This window comes from Dendrobium catenatum, unplaced genomic scaffold, assembly GCF_001605985.2.
Source record: "Dendrobium catenatum unplaced genomic scaffold, ASM160598v2 original_scaffold_14238, whole genome shotgun sequence".
NCBI classification, from domain to species: domain Eukaryota; kingdom Viridiplantae; phylum Streptophyta; class Magnoliopsida; order Asparagales; family Orchidaceae; genus Dendrobium; species Dendrobium catenatum.
The window spans coordinates 71,892-96,175 of record NW_021332698.1 but is presented as its reverse complement, the minus strand read 5'-3'; the positions used below and the strand labels follow the sequence as shown (position 1 = coordinate 96,175).

Here is a 24,284-nt window from a genome sequence, read left to right as displayed (position 1 = left end):
AGGATGGTAATGATGCCTCATTGTATTGCAGTGTTGATTGTCTGTAGTTTATGAAACATTTTGATTTTTGTACTCTTTGAGGAAGGGTTATGGATTTTTGTTTAGCTTATGATTTTTCAATTGCTAATACCTTATTTAAGAAAAGGAATGAGCATCTCATACTGTGATCCATAGTAAGAAGAGTTTCCTATCATCTCTTTCATTTTTCTTTGTGTGGCCTCCTTTGTGGTGGCAAACTTCTTTAAATAATCTGTACATTCCTTTTTCACCTCATCAGGTACTTTTTCATTCAACCTCTTGACGCCACCAGTTATGCGTTTCTCACAGAAATTACATTTCATGTAAACATTCTTTGCACCTTCGCCTGACACTTCAACTTGAGTTCCATATTTCCATACATGATCTTTTCTTCTTGTACCACTAGTCATGCTAATAATTTATAGAAAAAAATAATCAATATCAAATTATTGATATATACAAGATTTTTATTTATTCACAGACAAAGAAATCATAACACAAAATCAATAATATGACAGATTTTAACAATTATTTATACTATAAATAATAAGACAACATGAATACAACAATATATCGATCTGCCGGAGGTCCAAGGGGACACAACAAAATTTTATTGTAAGAGTAATTTTGAAATTCTGCTTGTTTTTAAAGTTCGTAAGTTATTTGTATGGAAAGATACCAAGCGGTACCGAGCATGTACCTAACGGTACCGAGCATGTACCGCTCGGTATCGAGCGGTATTGGCTCGGTACCGAGCATGTACCTAGTGGTATCGAGCATGTACCACTCAGTACCGAGCATATACTTGCTCGGTACTGAGCATGTACCTAGCGGTACCGAGCATGTACTGAGCGGTACTGAGCATGTACCTGCTCGGTACTGAGCATGTACCTAGCGATACCTAGCAGTACCGAGCATGTACTGAGCGGACGAATGAAAGAAAGCCGAATCAGAAGTTATTCAAGTTTTCGTTAATGCATGTCAAAGTCAAGGCCCACAACACCGTTCACCTGCTCTTCCGACCTAACCAAGGCCTGAACGTTTCCTGCACTCACAACTTCGGCTTCGTTTCTTGCGTCATCTCCTTCCGACTTCGTCTCCTGCACTCACGACACGACTTCGTCTCCTTCCCTCACGGCTTCGTCTCTTTCCCTCACGACTTCGCCTCTAGTTCGCCTTTCAATTCTCATAGGAAGCCCTAATCCTATACGCGAATTCGCGAACATGAATCGGCTGCATTGTATTTATATATATACCGAAAAAAAATATTTCGAGGCGGTGCCTCGTACTGCCTCGAGGCGTTACGCTCTGATGCGCACGCCTCGTGCGAAAAAATCGTAGGCTTCGCTGGATGATTCGAGGCATAAGCCCCGATACGCATGACTTCCTCCTCGACTTGAGGCGCGACTCAATGCGGACGCTTTGTCTGCTTTTTTAATAGTTGCTAAAAATGTTTGCTCAGTCTTGAAAGATTAATTTGCAAATGAATTGAGTTGGGACTTATTTGCAAATTTGCAATTTCAAGTTTCCAATAAGAAGTGGAGGGTAGGAGAGAGAAGAAAATTAGTTGGAGTGAATTAGGAATGTAAACTAAATTCCCTAAAAATTTTTTTCATTATCCTAAGATCTTGCTACCTTTTTGGAGGGATATAGCAAGGAGTTAGCTGTTTTAATTTGATCTTATGATCTATTTTCTTTTGAATTTGAGTAGACTTTTAGATATTTGTCTTATCTTTGTAAATGAAGATCGAATTGTTATATGAAATTTAATTTTCATTTCCAAAACTAAATCCATATACGCGTCACCAACATTCCTCGCTCTCTTTGTTTCTAGCATATAGTTGCTATAGTAGACATCTCAAATCCTTACAACTGCATGAATTCAATCTTTAGTTATTCCTTATGCAGATGCCGAACTTCATATTGCTAGAGTCCATCAAACATCCCCCTAGCCATTAGAAAATTTTTAATCACGCATTCACCGGTTGTTTTATTCCTTGTTTTGCTAAAATAGCAAATCCACTCACAGTGGTTTAGAAAACAGTAAGGAAATCATCATCTCTCAATGCATTCCATAGAAATTCTAATTCCCTTGTTCTATATACTTTATATTGGTTCCATAAAAGCCTTATTTACATCTAAATTCATATCCATATTTTGATATCAGAGCACTGTCAGCTGCTACGAAAATTTTCTTGGCTAAATTATGGATTGAGAATGACATGCTTGGAGATTTAATGGAGCTCGAGATATATTATCAGTAGGAGGAATTAAAAACAAATGAAGGTCTTTTTAGTTTGAAATAATAAATGGAAACATATTACTACTTTTGAAGCTTTTGTTGCTACTGTTGCACAACCATCATTCACTCCACTTCTCCAAATAGGAGAGTGATTTCATAAAAGACAACATCTTTACAAAGGGGAATACGTCAATAAAGAAAAAAGTCGAGAAAAAGACGAAAGGAGCGAAGATCTTCCCTTCAAGATGGAGGCAAAATTGGAGTTTCCTTTGTACAATGGAACAATCAAAGTTGAGGTAATTATAAATCAATTTAATCTTTTCGAAAAATACTTTATATTTTATGAAATCTTGATAGAAAAAATATATTTGCTCATTTAAACTGGTCCCACCGGGCGTGTTTGCTATTGTCTTCTTGTTTTTCACTGGCGCATCCCTTCGAGGTGACGGGAAAAGTACATTTTTTTCTGTTGCTTTTTAATGACATGAATCCTTTAAGAAATTTAGTTAATGCTAGGGCGTCCCCTGGAAGCGACGCGTTGTATGGCCTGAATACAGTGACAAGTGTGCAAGGGCCGCTGCACCGGCGCCCGTGTGCAGTGTTAAATAGGCAAGGGTTCCCACATCAAGGATGGATGTGGGCAAAGAAGCTAGTCCATGAAACTAAAATTAGGATAGGAACTTGGAATATAGGTTCATTTACAGAAAAATTAATGGAATTAATAGATATTATGATTCATAGGAAGTTAAATATTTTGTGCATTCAGGAAACTAAATGGGTTGGAGAGAAGGCTAAGAAAATTGATAGTTTAGGATTTAAACTTTGGTATTCGGGTAGGAGTCGTACTAGAAATGGTGTAGGTGTTATTATAGATAATAGTTTATGATAATGTTATAAATATTAATAGGATTAGAGATAGAATTATAGCTTTAAAGATTATTGTTGATGATAAGATTGTTAATATTATAAATGCTTATGCCCCTCAAGTAGGTTTGGATATGAGTTCTAAATTAAAATTTTGGAATGACTTAGAAGAATTAATACAAAAGATACCTCTTTAAGAAAGAGTTTTTATTGGAGGAGATTTAAATGGACATGTTGGTAGAGAGGTAGATGATTTTAAAAGCATTCATAGTGGCGATGGATTTGGAACGACAAATGAAGGTGGAAAGACCGTATTGGATTTTTGTTTAGCTTATGATTTTCAATTACTAATATTTTATTTAAGAAAAGGAATAAGCATCTCATCACTTATAAAATTGATATAGTTACAACCTAGATTGATATTTTCTTATTAGAAATTTAAATAATTAGTTGCAAAGATTGTAAGTTATTCCGAGTGAAAATTTATGTACCCAACAATGATTATTAGTTTTGGACTTTAAGATAAAGGAGCATATAATAAAAAATAAAATAAAACAATTTTCTAGGATTAGATGGGAGCATTTAAAAATAATGAACAAAAATATTTTTGAGAATAAATTTTAGATCTTAAGATTTTGTCTGTGCATGAGAATGCTAGTGTTATGTGGAAAAAAGTGGCTAGTGATATAAAAATATTGCAAAAGATGTCTTGAAGTATTAAGGGAAAAGCTCCTAATAGTAAAAATATGTTGGGGGGGAATCCAAATTGGCAAAAAAGATTAAAAAATTAAAATTTTTGTTATAAAAATTGGTTAATTTTAAAATTTTGAAATAATGAGAAATATATAAAGTGGCTCGTTAAGGATGCTAAGAAACAATATGCGATGCAAAGACATTATCTTAGTGATTTATATAATAGATTAATACTAAGAGGGATAAAGATATATGTATAGAGTTTGCCTAAACAAAGAGATAGGATTAATAAGGATTTAGTTCCAGTGAAGTGTGTTAAGGGTTAAGATCAAAAATACTTTTCTTAGAAGATGATATTCAACAAAGGTTGATGAAATATTTTACTAAACTTTTAATGAAGATTATGAAAATAAGATTGACTATAGGGACCTTAGTACCTAAATGAAAATAAGATTTCTGTTTTTATCGGCCGTATTAAGTAAAAACTGAAGTTAGAGAGCGCTTTTAAAGAAAATGAGGGGGGAAAAGCGTTGAGACTTGATGTATCCAATAGAGGGTGCAAATGCTTAGAGATGAAGGAGATTTCATGGCTTACTAAACTTTTTTAATACTATTTTGGAAGACTAAGAGATGCAGCATGGTGGAGAATGAGTGTGTTTAATTCTTATGTTTAACGACAAAGTGATGCAACAAGATTGTACGAATTATAGAGGTAATTAAGTTAATGTGTCATACTTTTAAAACTATAGGAGTGAGTTATGGAGCATAGTTGCGGCGTGATACTAATGTTTTTCAAAATCAATTTGAGATTCATGTCGGGTAGGTCGACTATGGAAGTCATATATTATTTAAGAGGTTGATTGAGAGAAATTATAGAGAAAATAAGGAGGATTCTACATATGATATTTATTGATTTAGAAAAAATATATGATAAAATGTCCAAACTTCCAAGAGAGTGCTTTGGAGAGTTCTTGAAACAAATGAGTCAATAATGCTTTATATTCAAATATAATTAAAGATATGTATGCATGAGCTATTACTTGTGTTCAAACACAAGGTGGATTGACCAAGTATTTTCCTATTTCGGTTTGGTACATCAAGGATCAGCCTTAAGGCCCATATCTTTTTTGCTTTAGTCATGATGTTCTCACTAGACATTTGGCAATAGGATGTACCTTGTGTATGTTTTTTGCTGATATATATTCTTCTTGTTGATAAGACTAGAGAGGGAGTTGAAGGTGAAACTTGAATTATAGAGGTCAACCTTAGAGTCTAAAGATTTTCCTTGAGTAGATCTAAAACAGAATATATGGGAGTCTAATTTTAGTAGTAAAGACCTAGTGAGGGATTATGACTTTGGGCGATCAAGTCATTAATAAGAATACACATTTTAGATATTTGATCTATTGTTCAGAGTGATGGTGAGAATAATGGGATATTATCAGCAGAATTCAAGTTGGATGGTTCAAGTGGAGAATGCAATCGGGCTTGTTATGTGATAGAAATTGGTACCCCTCAAACTTAAGAGAAAATCTATAAGATGGTAGTGAGGCCTGCAATGCTTTTATGGTGCTGAATGTTGGCCATTAAAAGAGAAGCATAATACTAAGTTAAGTGTGGCAGAGATGAGGATGCTCAGGTGGATGAGTGGCTTTACCCTTAGAGATATGATACGAAATGAGCATATAACGTGAAAAGGTTGGAGTAGCTCCACTAGAATATAAGATTAGAGAGAGTCGCCTTAGATGGTTTGTTCACATAAAACGGCGGCCTTGCGATGACCCGTTTAGGAGAGTAGAGGTATTAAATTTGACTTATGTTAAGAAAGGTAGGGGTAGACCTAAAAAGACTTGGTTAGAAAATATTAAGAATGACCTTTCTTTATTAGATTTAAACGAGAATTTGACTTTTAATAGGACACAATGGAGAAAAAGAATTCATGTAGCCGACCTCACGTAGTGGGATAAAGGCTTGATGTTGTTGTTGTTGTTGTATTTAAACTGGTCCTCACATACTGAAATTTATAATATAAGATACTATGTTATGTCAATCCTAATATGATCATAGTTCAAAAGATTGCTAAAAGCTAAATTTTATATCATTGAACACTAGGTAGAAAGTGGATTTGATGCTATTATTTGAAGCAGGATGACGGGTAAACTAGAATACACGATGTAATTTAGAAGTTTGGCAATCATTTTAAAAATTTTGTTCAATGAAAAATTTGTATTCATAAAACATGTAGTAGGGTCTTTATGAAAGCCTTTGCAGATGGAATCTTTTTCTGGTTGTTAATATACTTGAAGCTTGTAAAAAGGCCGTATACTTGAGGAAACAAACAAGATTCTTTGCAGTGGACAAAAAGATCACCTTGTAACTATGAAAAAGGATAATATTGAAGGTTAGATTAGAGAAGAAGCTAGGTTACATACTCGAAGATTGGTGGAATTTGCATACAAAGAAGAGGCCAAATGGGAAGATGAGAAAAAGGAATATTCTAACTATTATAGAAGTAATTGGAGTAGGAGTGAAAATGATAATTCCTATATCATCCTTGATGTTGAATGCATAAGGTAGTGAGGAAGCTAAGGAAGAATTTTTCCATCTTGTGCTTCAGGTTAAATTTACCATTGCTGATGCTATTTTTTTGATACAGTTGGTGAAAATAACATTAATTTATATCTCTTTTTGAGTGTCAGGGTCCAGTCTCTTCTAGTCATCCAAAATATTATTCTTTGGGTTGGCTTTAAAAGAGCATTTTTGTTCTTTCACTATGCAATTTTATTTTTTATTTTTTATTTTATCCTTTCGCTATGCAATGTATTATTCAGTTGCTTTCTTTAGGGATCTCTATAAAGTTATACTCCTAAATGTATGCCATATAATAATATGTAGTATTCATGTGATAATGATCTTCTCTAGAAAAGGTCGCTGCATTGAAGACAGAATAGCTCAACGCCGTTTCAACAACATTTTTGTTCAAACAAAGAGCGGAGCACTGCATCATTGTAGGATGAAATTTTTCACAAGCATACACGCACAAGTTTAGAAATATAGCAAGTTAATCTCCTGCACAAAAAACGTAAGAAAACAAGTTTAGAAACATAACAAAACATTGTGCTTAAAAAGACGGAGAGGAGGGGGGGGGGGGGGTTTAGAGTGAGACTTGGTTTATTGTTTGGACCTGTTACAGAAGATGAAAGCAGAGTACCAAAGTAAAGGATCCTAATAAGGGATCAAGAGCTCTCTTCTTGATAAAAAGCATAAGAAATATGATCTCAATTGTTAGTTTTGCATAAAATGAAAGAGAATGAACCATATTTGCCTACTTTAAAGCCAATGGTTGTAAGAGAAAGAAAAGGAAGAATAGGTCCAAGAGACAAAAGAAGAAAAATATCCCTCATTTTCTCCTGCAAATGATTTGAATAGGGTGTCATGTTCTAGGATGCTCTAAAAAAATATTTGCATGATTTCCATGATTTCCTTGAAAATATTGATTTGCAAATATAAATTAGGCGAAGACTTGATTGCAATTTTAACTTTCAAAAGGATGGCATCTAGGAGAGAGGAGAGAGGAAATTAGTTAGAGATAATGCAAGAAACTAATTTAAATTCCCTCCAAAAAATTCCTTCCCTTATCCTAAGGCCACTTTTTAAAGAGGGAAACTGGGATGGAGTTGGCTATTATTAATGGTTAGTTTCTATTTTCTAGATTCTTTTGAATTTGAATGGAATTCTGGGTATTTCTTTGATCTGTATAAATAAAGATCAAGTTCTAATATGAAATCATTTATTGATTGAATGAAATTTTAATTTACACTTACAAAATTTTCTCAAAATACCAACTTGATTTTTCCTTCTCGTCTTCTCATGCAAGCACTGTAGCAATCATTTCCAACCCCCACAATTACAGGAATTCAATCTGCAATAGCCTTAACGCCTCCAAGTTCTGACCTTTATCTTTTATTGGTATAGTGTCTATTGAATGTGTGCCACTATATCTTTAATTGTGGGGGTTGGATTTAGCTGCTGTTTTGCTAAAAGGAACATGCTTACTTGCTGTTTAGGCTTAGAAAATAGTGAGGAGACCATTGTCCCTCTATCCATTCCATAAAACCTAATTCTTTGGTCCTAGATGGTAGATACTTTCTGTTGGTTCCATAAGCCTCATGCATACCTTAATCAAGAGAACACAAAAGATTAGTTGTAGAGCTAGGTATAGGAGATAAACTTTTGGGCTGTAGCTATTTTTAATTCATAAAATATCTCTGTGTGCTCGTCTTATTATGTGTGTATTGTTATATGGTTTGCGGGTATGTAGAGTTTTTTTTTTATTGAAGAAGCTAAGTTGAATTGAGTGACCATTTTTTTCTAGATGATATATTTTTTTTGTTATCATTTATTTAGATTTTCATGCTCTTACTTATGCACATGGCATTAACATCATATTAGGGTAGAATAAATTTATTTTTATGTTGGGGTGAATGTTTTGATTTTTTTTTTATCATAATGTATTTTGAATCTGAACAATTTAGTTTGTGGTAACGTGTCAATGACATCTTGGGTTTTGATACTTGCTAACATTGTTAACTATGTAATTGCAGAGTTTGATGCACTCACTGGAAGCAAGATTTCTTCAATTGACATTGGCGCTCGTGTTGTTCGAATGGCGTATAGCCCAACTAGTGGACACACTGTTATTTCTATCCTTGAGGTCTGCCCATAACACAAATTTACTTTTAACTTTGTATATCAAATAGCATATTGGACCTCTCAACTATTTTCTGTTTCGTTACTGGTAGAAGTTATGGATCCATTGTTACAATTATTTTGCTTATGTTTATGGAAGGGGGTTTCCCCTTCTCAGATTGCTTTGTTTTTTATTTTTTATTTTTAATATTTAAGCATTAAAAGTACTTGTTTTTAGTCTTATATCTTTGAATTAGTGGGTGATAATTTGGTATTGTAAGTTGAGAATTTCCATTTTAGCAGCATTTGTAAAGTTTTTCAAGTTTGATACAGGCCATTGTTGAAATTGGATGTAAATGGGTGTGGTGGATGGTGATTTTTTTATTTTAGCCGTTTGTTTAAACTTTTCGAAGTTTCAAACATGCCAATGATGGTCTGAGAAGTTTCAAGTAAAAGGTTTGATTTCCTCCAGAACAACTTTCCTAGTTGGTCTGTCTAAATAATGAGCGATTGACACCTGGTTGTTGTTTGATTTCTTAATGTTGTCCACACCTTACTGAGTCTTAATGGGTTTTTAAATTTTACTTTTTCTATTATTAGAACCTTAATCTTATTGCCGCATAACTCAGTCAATACCTATTTAATTTTTTTTTCAATAAATTGCTTCATGTCTTTTTCTTTTTTTTTTTCCCATATTGATCGTCTTTTTTATTAGAAATTAATTTCATAGCTGAATAATTGATTCTGACATTTGTTTATCAATGGTAAATTAACTTTAACCTCTTATAGGATTGCACAATCCGAGCATGCGATTTTGATTGCGAGCAGACACTTGTGCTACACTCACCTGAAAAAAGAACAGAACAAATTTCAGTAGATGCTGAAGTTCATCTTGCCTTGACGCCTCTCCAGCCCGTCGTGTTTTTTGGCTTCCATCGACGAATGAGTGTGACAGGTTTTTTTTTTGTTTAACTGTAAATGTCTTGTTTGTCACAATCAAGTATGGACGGTAACTAAGGATATTCTATTGATCACCTGAAGTTGTCGGTACGGTTGAGGGGGGTAGGCCACCTACAAGAATAAAGACTGATCTTAAAAAGCCTATTGTCAACATTGCATGCCATCCACGTCTTCCTGTCCTGGTAGAATGCTCACCTTTATGTGATTGATCCTCTCTTTGCACCTCTTCTTTTTTTATCTGAGAAGCATTTTGTTTCAGCATAGTGGCTAATCATCTTTTCTTTTTCCTGTTTTAGTATGTTAGCTATGCTGATGGCTTGATTCGAGCTTACAACATTCAGACCTATGCTGTTCACTATACACTTCAGCGTATGATTAGCATTCTGTTGTTTGTTTTGTTTTGTTTTCATCAGTTTTGGATAAAGGCTATGTTTATAGTTTTGCATGGTTTTATCCATATTCATTTTTATTTGTAAATTTCTTTTGGGTGCAGTTGAAAATACAACAAAGCTCGTTGGTGCTGGTTCTTTTGCATTCCATCCAACTTTGGAGTGGATATTTGTTGGTGATAGGAGTGGTAGTCTTCTAGCATGGGATGTATCTACTGAGAGACCAAATATGATTGGAATGTAAGTATCAGTTCTATGTAGTATGTTTCCTTGGGTCTTGAAAGGAAGTTTAACATTTAATATAAGCCCAATTTTCTTGCTTGTGATGGATAAATTCTTGAAGAAATGTGAAGTTAAACTTAAGCTGGGTGTTGCAATTGAAACTTTCTGAAAACTTAATTATTCTGGCTGCATTTTATGCCATAAAGTATAAAATGCATAGTTTTTCCTACTTCGATGAGAAGAATATTTTTTTCTTTTGCAACTTACTAAGCAATCTTTCTAAGATCTTTCTTTGAAGTTTTCTGTGATGTATTTGAGATGTAGTTACATCTTTTGTTTTTGATGTTGGAACAAGCTACATGAACAATGTCCGGATAGGCACAGCATTCTTTGTACACTTACTTTCTAATTTGAGGGCAAATATTATCGAATATATAATATCTGAAGTATGTTTCCTCTTTAGTTACCCTGTAGTGCATCTCCGTTCAGCCTTTGTACATTTTTTCACCATCCATTGACATGAAAAATGATATTTTTATTGTTCTTAATTTGTTTGTATGTAATTTCTTATATTTATGCATTAGAGGACTTTTTTGATATTATTTTTTGTTGCTGTCTGTGAGTTACCTTTTACTAAATGATCTGTTCCTGATATTGTGTTTCAACCGCCAAAAATCAGTACCCAAGCTGGCTCCCATCCAATAACATCTATTGCATGGCTCCCATCTTTGCGATTGCTTGTTACTGTTTCAAGGGATGGTGTACTTCAGCTTTGGAAGACACATGTGCTGATTAATCCAAACAGGCAGCCAATGCAAGCAAATTTTTTTGAGCATGCAGGTAATCTAGCTGGATTGTATCTCTTAACAATGTCAAAATTTGCATTTTTTTAAAATCCAAGCAAATATCATTTGTCTCACAACTCAAATGTCTTCGATATTTGTCTGATATGATATTTATTCATTTTTCAATTCAATTGGAGAGGTTGTTATTTTTGGTGAGGATTATTACTTAAACAATGCTTCAGTAGGGCTTAATTTAAGTAAAGAAATTTCTTTTAAGAGGCATATTTTATGAACAATAACAGACTATCTGGCCATTAATATCAATGAACTTTGTTGGTCTTAACAGCAAGAAGCATTCAGCATTAGTGTGTGAGTAGGTGTTGTAAATGACGGTTCTTCAATTTGCCCTCTACGCTAACGGAAATTGAATCCAGGATTTTCTTTGTAATCTCGGGGTGATAGAGCTGGAAATAAATGATAAATGTAGTGATTAACCTTTTTGTTTTCCACTTTCCCTGTTTTTCTTTTTCTTTTGGAAATGTCAACTCTCGCAACTGTGTGAAGGATCAAACATCGGACATGATTTGGTGCAAAACTTCCTCTTTTGTAGTTAATCATAAGTCATTTTGTGCATTAGTTAGGTTAGTACTATTTAGTGTATCGTGCTTATATCCTTGTGCTTATTTGCCATTTTATTTTTTGTTGGTCATAAAATCATCATTTCTCATTGTGGACAAGCTTGTATTTTGTCATTGTTATTAGTATTAGATTTTCCAAGAAATCATGACTACTAATATAAAAATTTGGTCTTAAGTTATAATTGAAGATGGTTGATGGTGAAATACAGATCACCATTATCGCTATTATAAGCCTTATACCAACTATTTATGTCCAGTTGCTAATGAAATAAATATTTCCTTTTTTATTCTCTCTGAGGACTAATTCCTCTCTCCATCTCATAGCCTTGTGATTCCTCACTCCTCTATCTACCTCTTGCTTCCCACATTTTGAGTTATTTTTTCATCTTTTCTTTACGCGTACTTTGCATCAATTGCTGTCAGTCTCAATTCTATTAGCTAATGAGTTTTAAATGAAGAAATTAAGGCTTGTTTTATTCTTCAATAGATTATGGAATCTCCTCTTATTTCCTTAATCTCTTTGCTATTTAACTTCACTTGAACTATTGAAACTTATGCAATCTTCCCATTCACAAATACAATCTTAATTGTGCTTTTGGGTTTTCAATTTTATATTTTTTATTAGAAATATTACATTTTTAGATATTTTTGTTATTATTGCACCCAAAACGTTCTTCCGCCTTTAATAGCTACCACCTTCTTTGACTCCATTTGGTTATTTACTATAAACTCCTCAAAAAATGAAAAATTATAAAAAGGTGATAATTTAGAATTTTTAAATAAATTTAAAATTGACCATTTGTTGTTGACTTTGGTCAGGACTGGTTGGATAGATTAAAGGAATCAATCTACTTTTTTAATCATAATGGGTTAACATTTAAGAAATGAGGAGACCTTTCTATAAAGACAAATAACATTTATATTATGCTTTGAGAAGTGTGTTCTTGGGTTTGTATGTTGTTGACTAGTTACATTTACATTGTCTTTTCAATGAAAATCCTTCTCCTCTTGTTTCTTCCTTTGGTCATTGTTGGAAAATATTCAGTTTCATTAATTAATTCTATTTTTTTCTCCTCCATTGCCTCAGAATTCCACGCTATCACTGCTCACGATGCATGTCATACTTTTTGTTATTTGTTTCTATTTCTCTTTATCAAGAGATTTTTTTTCCTGTTCTAGCATCGATTGTAAGGTCTATGTAAGTAGATCGATCCTTGTATATGTTATGCAGAAGACGAGTAACAAAGATTCTATTATTTTCTATTTTTTGACTTCTTTTATATTTGTCTTTAATCTTTATGATTTTAGAGCTGGAAGAGGATATCTGGCTTGTCCCTTGCTTCCCTTATCCTTGGTTCATGTTATTGTATTCGTTTCAGCCTCTTGCATCCTCATTCTTTCCATCATTTTCGATCCGTTGGAAATCAAATCTCTAGGTTCTCATGTTTATTCTGGTGGGGTTAGGATCCCTGTGTTCATCACAGCCTTCTCATTTGTGTTCGTGTTAGCCTTCCATGCATCCTCGTGCCTTAAACCATGTTTGACAACCTGTTTAGAACATTTAGGATATCACTGCTACCTCAACTGGGATCTCATCCCACCGGGCATTCTTATGAGAATTATCTCATCCAGATTAGCAGCATCAAATGACGAGAATTTTCTGTGATGGTCTCAAGCAGTGTGGATGTTCCTTAGAGGGATAGACAAGATCTACTACATCTCAAGAGAGACTAAGATGCTTGATGCAGACGATCCAATCTATATCACTTGGGTTGCTGAAAATTTTATGGTAATGATATTGTTATTCAATTCAATAATCGGGGAGATAAGTGAAAGCTACTTTTGCTATTGAACAACAAAGGATTTGTGAGACAATGCCTCACAATCTATTCGTATATTGGGAATCAATCTCAAGTGTATGGGTTGACCTATGATTTGGAGAGATTTGCAAGCATGAGCATTCTGTAATAAAATATTCAATTCTCTTAAGAGAATATGGCAAGATCTTGATATATTTAAGAAGTATGAATGTAAATCACCTGAGGATTGCAATTATTACAACATGATGATTGATGTTTGTTGCATCTTTAAGCTTTTGTAGGATTAAATATTGAGTATGATGAAGTTTGTGAAAGTATTGTTGGAAGAAATCCTCTCCCTCCAATTGCAAAGGTATTTGTTGAGGTGTGAAGGGAGGAACGCTGCAGATAGGTGATGCTTGGAAGGAAAAAATACGGATATTGTCATATCTATAGAAACATCTGTATTAGTAGTTCTCGAAGCACAGGTTAGTTGCAAGACGTTTCAAAATCATCGTATGGGAGATGAGAGCAATCTGCATTGTGATTATTGTGGGAAACATTTCATACTCAAAAACATGCTACAAAATACATGGTAAACTGGTCGAAGAGGCAAAATAAACTCGATGATTACCTTAATAGTCGCTCTAAGGTCGAACCGATCAAACACGTAAAAACGGGGACTGAAAGAGCAGTGTCACACAAAAGTTGTCCAAAACACGTTGACTAAAATGACTTATATTCACAAAATAGATAGCGCCGGTGTTTTTGAGTAAATAAAAACAGCTAAGATTAACACCCCCATTGTCCATAATCTATGCACGATGAAAATCGAAAAATTCATGTGTGTGAAACAAGAAAGAATTTGACACAAGAGCGATAAAAATCCGGTGAACAAAAGACATGTTTAATTTAAGTAAAATAGAGAAATATTTATTATTGTGAAAATTTAAAATTTGATTAAAATTTAATAATTTATTATTTAAATAAAAAAGGAATTAAAAATTATTAAATTTATATTTAAAATCTTCAAGTACTATCCTTTTTTTGCAGCAAAAGGACCATCTTTTTTCATTATTTAAATAAATAAATAAATAAAGAGGATAAAAAGTACAAAAAAAACCCAACCCTACTCCTTAAGTTAAAATCACATCTTCCATGCCCCTCCCCCCTTAAAAAAATCATCTTTTTAGTTAGATTGCAGGCCTAGCCCTAGCCAACCTTTCCACTCATGCGACTCTCTTGCGAAACCCTGTTATCGGCCATCACTCCTGACCACCCCGCATGCCTTCACCCCACCGCCAACCTTGGCCACCTTCTATGGCTCCCAGTCCGGCCAACCCATTGATCATAGCCATCGCATAACACGCCAGTCTATAGTCTTGTCATATGTCGACTACCCTAGCTCCACACTACCGTCTTCTTCTTATTGCTTCTTTCTTCTTCTTCTTCTTCTTCTTCTTCTTTCTTTCTCTCCCTTCACTCTCTCTCTCTCTAAACAGAATGAAAAATCTCATTCTCACACTCTCAATCTTCTCTCACCACCTCTTTCTCTCCTTATCTCTCTTCTTTATCCCTTTTCTCTCTCTAATTAAAGAGAATATTCCTCTCTCCCATTCTCTTTCCAACATTCACACTCTCTTTCTCTCTCTAAGCAAAGAAAGAAAAATAGTTTTCTCTCACTAACCCTCTTTCTCTATCTAAATAGAGAGAAATTGCATTTTTTCTCTTCATCCCTCTCTTTCTTTATCTCGTCACTCATTCTATCTCTTCTTTCTCTCTCTTAAGTAAAGAAAAAAAGCAAGGAAAAATAAAAGAAAAAGAAAACAAAAAAGAGAAAATAAAAAAATCAAGAAAAAGAAGATTTTTTCGTTGGTCACCTCATTGCCATCATCATCATTACTGTTGTGCGCGTAAAGGTATAAAATTAACAAACTTATTTAGAATCTCTAAATTCCCAAGTGATGCATTTTGTGTGAGAAGTGAAACCAATGTATGCTTTTCTTTGCTGGTGGGTGGAACTCATAAGCTACGTTTGTAATGTAATGGGTAAATGCTTCATGTTATTGCTAATATACTCGAAGGCCAGGCTGCTGATTTGTATGCCTTACATATGAAGATCCCTCTCGGTTGAATCTTCGGTTGGACACATTGGGTGAATAGCTCCTTGCGCAGGGGATTGAGGTTGAAGATGGCTTCTTCCCGAGAGGGTGGGATTGGTTGGTGATGGAATACCCTGAAGGATTCTCGATGTATCAACCATCAAGGATATTGTCAGTAGGGATCTTCTTTTGGACCCCTTTTTGATGTATTTTTAGTGGAGGCATCTTTGGGGGATAACATCATATTTCATGCCTTTCCTTTCTCCTTTATCAAATAATCTTTTTCCCGAAGGATTTGGCCTTCAAATATCCTTGCCTTTTTGCAGGGACATTCTGATGGCGGGTTTTTGGACACATGATCCAAGTGTCATGCTCGGATGTGCATCATGCGGAGTTGGGCTTGCTTGCTCTTGAGTTACTACTACAAGTCTACAGATAGCAACTTTCTTGGCGGGGTTCTCTTGGCCTCGATTACAAGTTGCCTTTGATACTTCTTTTTCATCAACCAATTCTCCTCAGCAACTTTCAAAACTCTATGTGCTTTGCCAATTAAGGAATCGAGCTCTTTCTTCCATGGAATTAGGGCCTGACATTGTTGGGACCTAAAAGATTGTTTTAACTTGCCAGCAAATCTATTCATTTCACCAATTTTAGATTTGTAAATTTATTTTGGGTTGGGATATTCACTTCTAGTTCTTGGGTTGGTTGCGAGATATGTGCTTAGATTGTAATTGTTGAGCTTGCAGCTTAGCATTCCTTCTTTGCCGTATGGATAAATGGATAATTTTCCTCTACATGAGGAAGCCTTGGCATTGTGCCTTTCTGGTGTGAAAGGCTTAGTTGATATCGTTGTGGTGCTTGAAAGTATCTGGGAGACCTTCTGTCTGACAACAACTTATTTACAGTTGAGACTTCTAACTTGGATAGTTTGTCAAAGACTAAATTCCTCTTATGAGGGACCACTTCAACATTGACAATTCTAGTGGGCTGCACTTGTTGCATCGACTGCTGTGCACATGTTTAAAGAAACTAAAGACTCCTGATAGGCCCTTGAATAATATAGGCCCCTGAATAATCATGCTAGTGACAGGAATGACCACATCCGTGACAACAACTGTAGGAATTTGTAATCCCCCCAAGCTGGATGGTGGAACCGAAAGCTTCGATATTGATGGCAGCATTTGTCAACAAAATGTTGGCTCTATCTTCAAGCTGGATAGTGAAGGAGGTGTTATGGAGGTTCATTCTATACAAATGAAATATTAGGATTGCTAATCAAAATTTGATGTATCACCCTATGATTTCAAAATATAGAGACTCGATAAAATAAAGTAATATAAGCAAATGAGTAAATTTTATATGATTGTAATTTGTAAGGGCTTAGAATCACGCTTAGAGGATTTTAAAGAGAATTCATTAAGAATTGCATTTACAATTTAATTACATATTTTTGATTTATTATGTTTTTGTTACTACTATAGCTTATATATGGTTGGCCAAAAATGGAAAGAGAAACATAACCCCAATGGAGTCATAAAAAATCTATAGGTTCCAAAAAATTCATGCCATGGCCTTTTTGCTCGGGTGAGTTTTGATGAATGTGTCGGGTCAAATTTTCAAAAGATATATTAGATTTAAGATAAAACATTGCCCAAAAATTTGTAAGGACTTTATGATCTAGTTTCAAGTTTTCCCAAAGTCACAATCCTCTATGGTTAATTACCTCTCCTAGTGACGAGCGAGAACTTTCAACTACTGCTAGTTGTTAGATAAATACTAAGTATTGAATGTATAGTGAGTCTTTTAAAGTTTATTGTTTGGTTTGGCCAGTCTCCCATGAAATCAGTCTTGTTGACTCTAGTCCATACATGGAAGAGAATTAGACTCAAAATGTGGGACCTACAACTGTTCCCATAAACAACATATCCTATCTAAGAGCATGCAAATAATTTTTATTCGATATATCGGTCGGAACACATGTAGGTATTTGAATTTGAGAAGGGGGAGTTTAGTTTAACTTGCTTTTGATCCCGCGCAACATTTTTAGACTTTCTATTTGAATGTTTAGTACATTTATTGGAGCATTTAAGGAAAATTAGGATTTAATTGACTGATGTCTTGCCCATGCTTTTTCTTGCACTTGCATGACACATTTGCGCATTTCACGATACATTTACGCAATGCACTGGTATATTTTAGTATACTTGAGCGATGCACTCGCATGTATCTTCATATATTTACGTGATGGATTTACTCACTTGCATGATCTTTGGTGAGCTTACACATGCTCGTGCATAATCAATGTTGACTAAAAAGAGAAGAGCGAATTTCGAACAGATGCGAAGGAAGATACCTGCCTCCAAGTCTGGCCCCATCTTATACGGTTCGCTCCCAAACAAAGCAACTACTAGTTCAAAACAAAATAACCGCACACTCATTCCTTCAAAAGGACAAGCAAGAGTAGTTGGGGTAAGCATTCACACTCCTCCCTCGTTCATCTCTCGGTATCGCATGCGGACAAAGAAAATCAAAGCCCAAACAACTGCCCGTCTCCTCCGTTTCGGCTATTAAATCAAATCCCTAGTTCGATGATCAGACCAATATCCTGTGCTCGATTCCCTATGTCGGTCAATCCTCCACTTCCGATGCCTCGACCTACGCGATCTGCCGCCGCTCTTCACACAAACTCCACTCGTTCGCTACCTCCTATCGGCAGAACCCAAAGAACCCTTCACCTACCTCCGTGCCGACAACCCAGCCGCCAACTCCGAAGCCCGTTCGACCGAAAGCCCTCTTCACGCAACACCTCTGGCTCCTCATTTTTGCCTCTGTCTAAGGAATCAGGCCCCCACTTGCGTAAGACCTACTTGATCTGTATCTCCCATGCATAAATTATTTCAAATAGTTATTCATTCTTTACTTTAAAGTTTATTGCAAGTCGTCGTCAGGCTCTGACAATAACTTGAACTCTCGTCTAAGCAATTCAAGAAGAATTATTTTTTTTAATAAATTTTTTTATAAAAATTATATCAATTATAAAGCAACAGGTACATTGATTTGAAAAACTCATGCCGTCGACTTTAAGTCCGACCGAGATGGTTTTAATTCAAAGGCATGGTAGATCCTGGTGGGATGATTTAAAATTTGAAGACCCGCACCATCGATTTTAAATTTGAAGACCTGCACCATCGATTTTAGATATGAGTGGATGATTTTAAAATTTGAAGACCCCGGATCGTCGTATCTTATATCTGGCCGGGAGGAACTTGAATTGAAGACCTTACGCCATCGACCTTAGGCCCGGATGGGAAGAAACTATGGCAAATGCCTCCTGATTTTCCCTGGTGGGGAGGGGACATCGGGAGACTGTCAAAATTGCCTAAAAAATCTACAGGCAATTCAATTTAAGCATTAATTAATTTAATTAAAAGGATAAAAATGATTTTAAATATTAATTAGCTGGTTTAGTTAATTATTTAATTAAAATTAATCAAAATAATTGGTTAATTGAGTTTTTTAAAGTTTTTTATATCATTAACTGCATAAGAGTTGTGAAGCTGCAAATACTCATACTCTTGCATAAGAGTTGTGAAGCTGCAAACACTCATACTCTTGCAGGCCCTCTACTCTAATTATTTCCTTCTTTTTAATGACACTTGCAATCATCATCGCAATCAAATCCATTTGAGGTGCTAAAAAGCCTAATATCAGAGGGGCCAACATATTAGAGGTCTCTGTCATTCTCATTTGAAATATTAGAGATTTTCGACTGTCAAAATATTACCTCTCTTTCTATAGCTATTGCAACGAATCATCTCATTACTTGATTAGTCAAAATTAATTAATCAACAACAACAACAACATCAAGCCTTTATCCCACTACATGGGGTCGGCTACATGAATCCTTTTTCTCCATCGTGTCCTATTAAAAGTCAAATTCTCATTTAAATTTAATAAAGAAAGGTCATTCCTAATATTTTCTAACCAAGTCTTTTTAGGTCTACCCCTACCTTTCTTAACATAAGTCAAATCTAATACCTCTACTCTCCTAACCGGGTCATCGGAAGGCTGCCGTTTTATGTGACCAAATCATCTAAGACGACTCTCTCTAATCTTATCCTGTTTTAGATCTACTCAAGCGAAAACCTTTAGACTCTAAGGTTGACCTCCATAATTCAAGTTTACCTTCAACTCCCTCTCTAGTCTTATCAACAAGAAGAATATCATCAGCAAAAAGCATACACCAAGGTACATCCTCTTGCAAATGTCTAGTGAGAACATCCATGACTAAAGTAAAAAGATATGGGCTTAAGGCTGATCCTTGATGTAACCCAACCGAAATAGGGAAATACTTGGTCAATCCACCTTGTGTTTGAACACAAGTAATAGCTCCTGCATACATATCTTTAATGATTTGAATATAAGCATTATTGACTCCTTTCTTTTCAAGAACTCTCCATAGCACTTCTCTTGGAACTTTATCATATGCTTTTTCTAAATCAATAAATATCATATGTAGATCCTCCTTATTTTCTCTATATTTCTCCATCAAACCTCTTAATAAATGTATGGCTTCCATAGTCGACCTACCCGGCATGAATCCAAATTGATTTTGAGAAACATTAGTATCACGCCGCAACCTATGCTCCATAACTCGCTCCCATAGTTTTAAAGTATGACACATTAACTTAATACCTCTATAATTCGCACAATCTTGTGCATCACCTTTATTCTTAAAAATAGGAATTAACATACTCATTCTCCACTCATCTGGCATCTTTTTAGTCTTCAAAATAGTATTAAAAAGTTTAGTAAGCCATGAAATTCCTTCATCTCCTAAGCATTTCCACACCTCTATTGGGATATCATCAGGTCCAACAGTTTTTCCACCCTTCATTTTCTTTAAAGCCTCTCTAATTTCAGTTTTACTAATATGCCGATAAAAACATAAATCTTTATTTTCATCTAGGGTGCTAAGGTCACTATAGTCAATCTTATTTTCACAATCTTCATTAAAAAGTTTAGCAAAATATCTCATCCATCTTTGTTGAATATCATCTTCTAAGAAAAGTATTTTTTTGATCTTCATCTTTAATACACTTCACTTGAACTGAATCCTTACTACTCCTATCTCTTTGTTTGGCTAACTTATACATATATCTTTCTCCCTCTTTAGTATCTAATCTATTATATAAATCACTAAAAGCTAATGCCTTTGCATCGCATATTGCTTTCTTAGCATCCTTACGAGCCACTTTATATATTTTCCAATTATCATAATTTTTAAAATTAAACCAATTTTTATAACAAAGCTTCTTATTTTTTATCTTTTCTTGCACATTTGGATTCCACCACCAACTATTTTTACTATTGGGAGCTTTTCCCTTTGATACTCCAATGACATCTTTTGCAATATTCTTAATATCACTAGCCACTTTTTCCCACATAATATTAGCATCCTCATGCACAGACAAAATCTTACGATCTAAAATCTTATCTCCAAAAATATTTTTGTTAATATTCTTTAAATGCCCCCATCTAATCCTAGAAAATTGTTTTACTTTATTTTTTATTTTATGCCCCTTTATCTTAAAGTCCAAAACTAATAATCGATGTTGGGTACATAAATTTTCACTCGGAATAACTTTACAATCTTTGCAATCTAAACGATTTAGTTTTCTAATAAGAAAATTGTCAATCTGGGCTGTACTATATCCATTTTTATAAGTGATGAGATGCTCATTCCTTTTCTTAAATAAAGTATTAGCAATTGAAAAATGATATGCTAAACAAAAATCCAATATGGTTTTGCCACCTTCATTCGTCGTTCCAAATCCATGACCACCATGAATGCTTTTAAAATTATCTACCTCTCTACCAACATGTCCATTTAAATCTCCTCCAATAAAAACTATTTCTTCAAGAGGTATTTTTTGTATTAATTCTTCTAAGTCATTCCAAAAATTTAATTTAGAACTCATATCCAAACCTACTTGAGGAGCATAAGTATTTATAATATTAACAATCTTATCATCAACAGCCATCTTTAAAGCTATAATTCTATCTACAATCCTATTAATTTTTATAACATTATCCTTTAAACTCTTATCTATAATAACACCTACATCATTTCTAGTATGACTCCTACCTGAATACCAAAGTTTAAATCCTAAACTATCAATTTCTTTAGCCTTCTCTCCAACCCATTTAGTCTCTTGAATGCACAAAATATTTAACTTCCTATGAATCATAATATTTATTAATTCCATTAATTTTCCTGTAAGAGAATCTATATTCTAAGTTCCTATCCTAATTTTAGTTTCATGGACTAGCTTCTTTGCCCACATCCATCCTTGATGTGGGAACCCTTGCTTATTTAACACTGCACCCGGGCGCGGGTGCAGCGGCCTTTGCACACTTGTCACTGTATTCAGGCCATACAACGCGTCGCTTCCAAGGGACGCCCTAGCATTAACACAATTTCTTAAAGGATTCATATCATTATTGTTCGACAAGTTTTACGCTGTCTGTCGACTATCTAACACAACCCTCCTCTTTTCTCATTCAGGACTAGTGATATGAATACAATTAACTTTAAATCTAAGAATATTTGAGATTCGAAAATTTAAAATATGATAGCATTTTAAATGAAAATGTTAAATATAAAAATTTTAAAATTTGAGAGTTTTAAAATTCGAGGGTTTTAAAGCATGAGTGTTTTAAAATTAAAATTAATACAATTAACTAGAAAATTTGATTTTTTGTTAGTTGATTAATTAATTAAGTTTGAAGGAAAAATGCAGGAAATGAATTATTGTTTTTCGTTAATTAACATATATAGTTCCAACTCACAAACAATACAAACTCTCCAAACAACAGCTCTCAAACTCTCAACACACTCAACATAAATAACTCTCAAAACTCTCTACAACACAGAACTCTACACAAAATACTCTGCAAGCTCTCTAAAGTCTCTCCTTCATGAGCTCTTGTAACAAATAATCAAACTCATTAAGCATTTGAAATTAATTTAATATCAAAATAAATGCTAAAAATAGAAAATGTTGCAGTAAACTACTAGTATACTGATGCAAGAAAAGTAAACTATTGGAGCTGAAAAGAAACTACCAAACAGTAAGAAAAGAACTACTATAGAAAAGCACTAGCATTACACAATAACAAACTGAAAGCTAAAGACTAGTGTCAAACCTCTCAAACAACTGGTGTCCACTTAAATAAACAAACAATCAAATTCATATTAATGGGTATTCTAGTCTAAAGGATTAGGTTGCTAGACCCATAATTAGGCTACTTTTATAGGGAAGCAGTAAGATCCATTTTACCTAAATATTATACAACTTCTAATAGAAGACGGGAAACCTACTATTTGGGAAAATTTTTAATAAACAAGCAGGTATCACTTGTTGAAAAAATTGAGGCAAAACACTCAAGATAGAATTGCATCTTTAAATAATGCTTTGAAATACAATAACTATGATGCTGATCCTATGTTGAAAGTATGTGGAATTTCTATTGTAATTTCTTTTTGAGATACAAAAATACTGACAGGTATTCATTGGGCATCCTAGTCTAAAGGATTAGGTTGTAATACCTATTATTGGACAACTTCTAAGTGAAGTCATAAGACCCATATTTTAGGAAAATTATTAAATAAATTGCATTGATCCTAGATCCCAAACAATCCAATTCAAACTAATGAGCATCTTAATTTAAAGGGATTAAGTTATAAACCCGCTTTTCAGGCTACTTCCTAAAAGAAGTCATAAGGCCTACCCAAATAATTAAAATCTTTGGACAGCCTTGCTATAGAGCTAGGTTGTAAGACCCTTCTTTGGGCAACTTATAAATAGAGCTATAAGCCCCACTCCAAATTAAACCTACGAGTTACTTTCTATGAAAGCTACAAGTCTCGTCCCAAATTCAAATATCCGAACTACTTCCAAGAGAAGTTGTAAGACCCGCTTAAATTCAAATTTCTGGTTAACTTCTAAACGAAGCTATATATCCAAATGTAAATTAACTTATGGGTATTCTAATCGATGTAAATCTCATAACCGAAGTAAAATTAAAACTAAAATCCACATCTAACCACTTTAGTATACTCGGGATCCCTGAGATGAGGCAACTCATGGCTGCTAATCAGATTCTTTGAACACTATGATTAATGATTGTTAGTGTTGGTAGACTAAAACCTACAATATACCCGGGACGATGGAATCATTGGATCTTGATCGGGTTTATCTCCATTTTCCTCACAATTAAGACTAAAATATATAAACATTATTCATCCTTAATCGAGAGTTCTCTCATACATGTTAAGATGGATAATTAACTATGAGTACTTGCGACTATGGGAAGTAAGGACCCCCAGATCTAATTAAACCTTGACACTACCCTCATGGAAAATCTGGTTAATTGCAAGTTGACTTAAGAGAAATGAAATCTTAAAGTTTCAAAGTATTTTTTTTTTAAGTATGATTCATGCATTTGTACTATTTTTCTTGAGCCAACAATCAATAATACACTCTTGTTATACATTTAGTGGATGCGTGGATAAGTCTTTGAATTATACTTTGTTGAAATGGTCATGAACTTATGACATGTAACAATGAATTGTTTTGTCTTTTTTAAAATTTTTTTATTCACAGGGTCTATCAGCTCACGAAACTTATATGAGTTTTATTTTTTAATAATTAGCGAGTGTGTTACACACTCATACACCTGTGACAGGTCATAATTTGTCTATTTTATTTTATTTAGAGACTTTCACGTGAACACAACTGTTGGAGATGTGTAAAGGTCGCAAGTGGCAGTTGTACACATGAATGAAATATCTTTGAAATGCTCTCGTGACTTAGCATT

General features: G+C 34.3%; 1 protein-coding gene across 1 annotated transcript in view; it reads left to right on the top strand.

Moving 5' to 3' along the window:
• Nucleotides 1-24,284, top strand: part of LOC110101272 — a 76,407-nt gene that overhangs the window by 6,000 nt on the left and 46,123 nt on the right. The window contains exons 2-7 of the mRNA XM_020829105.2: nucleotides 8,422-8,531; nucleotides 9,296-9,461; nucleotides 9,548-9,648; nucleotides 9,763-9,835; nucleotides 9,960-10,095; nucleotides 10,757-10,917. Coding sequence (XP_020684764.1) covers nucleotides 8,422-8,531; nucleotides 9,296-9,461; nucleotides 9,548-9,648; nucleotides 9,763-9,835; nucleotides 9,960-10,095; nucleotides 10,757-10,917 — 747 coding nt within the window. The remainder of the gene's footprint in view (nucleotides 1-8,421; nucleotides 8,532-9,295; nucleotides 9,462-9,547; nucleotides 9,649-9,762; nucleotides 9,836-9,959; nucleotides 10,096-10,756; nucleotides 10,918-24,284) is intronic.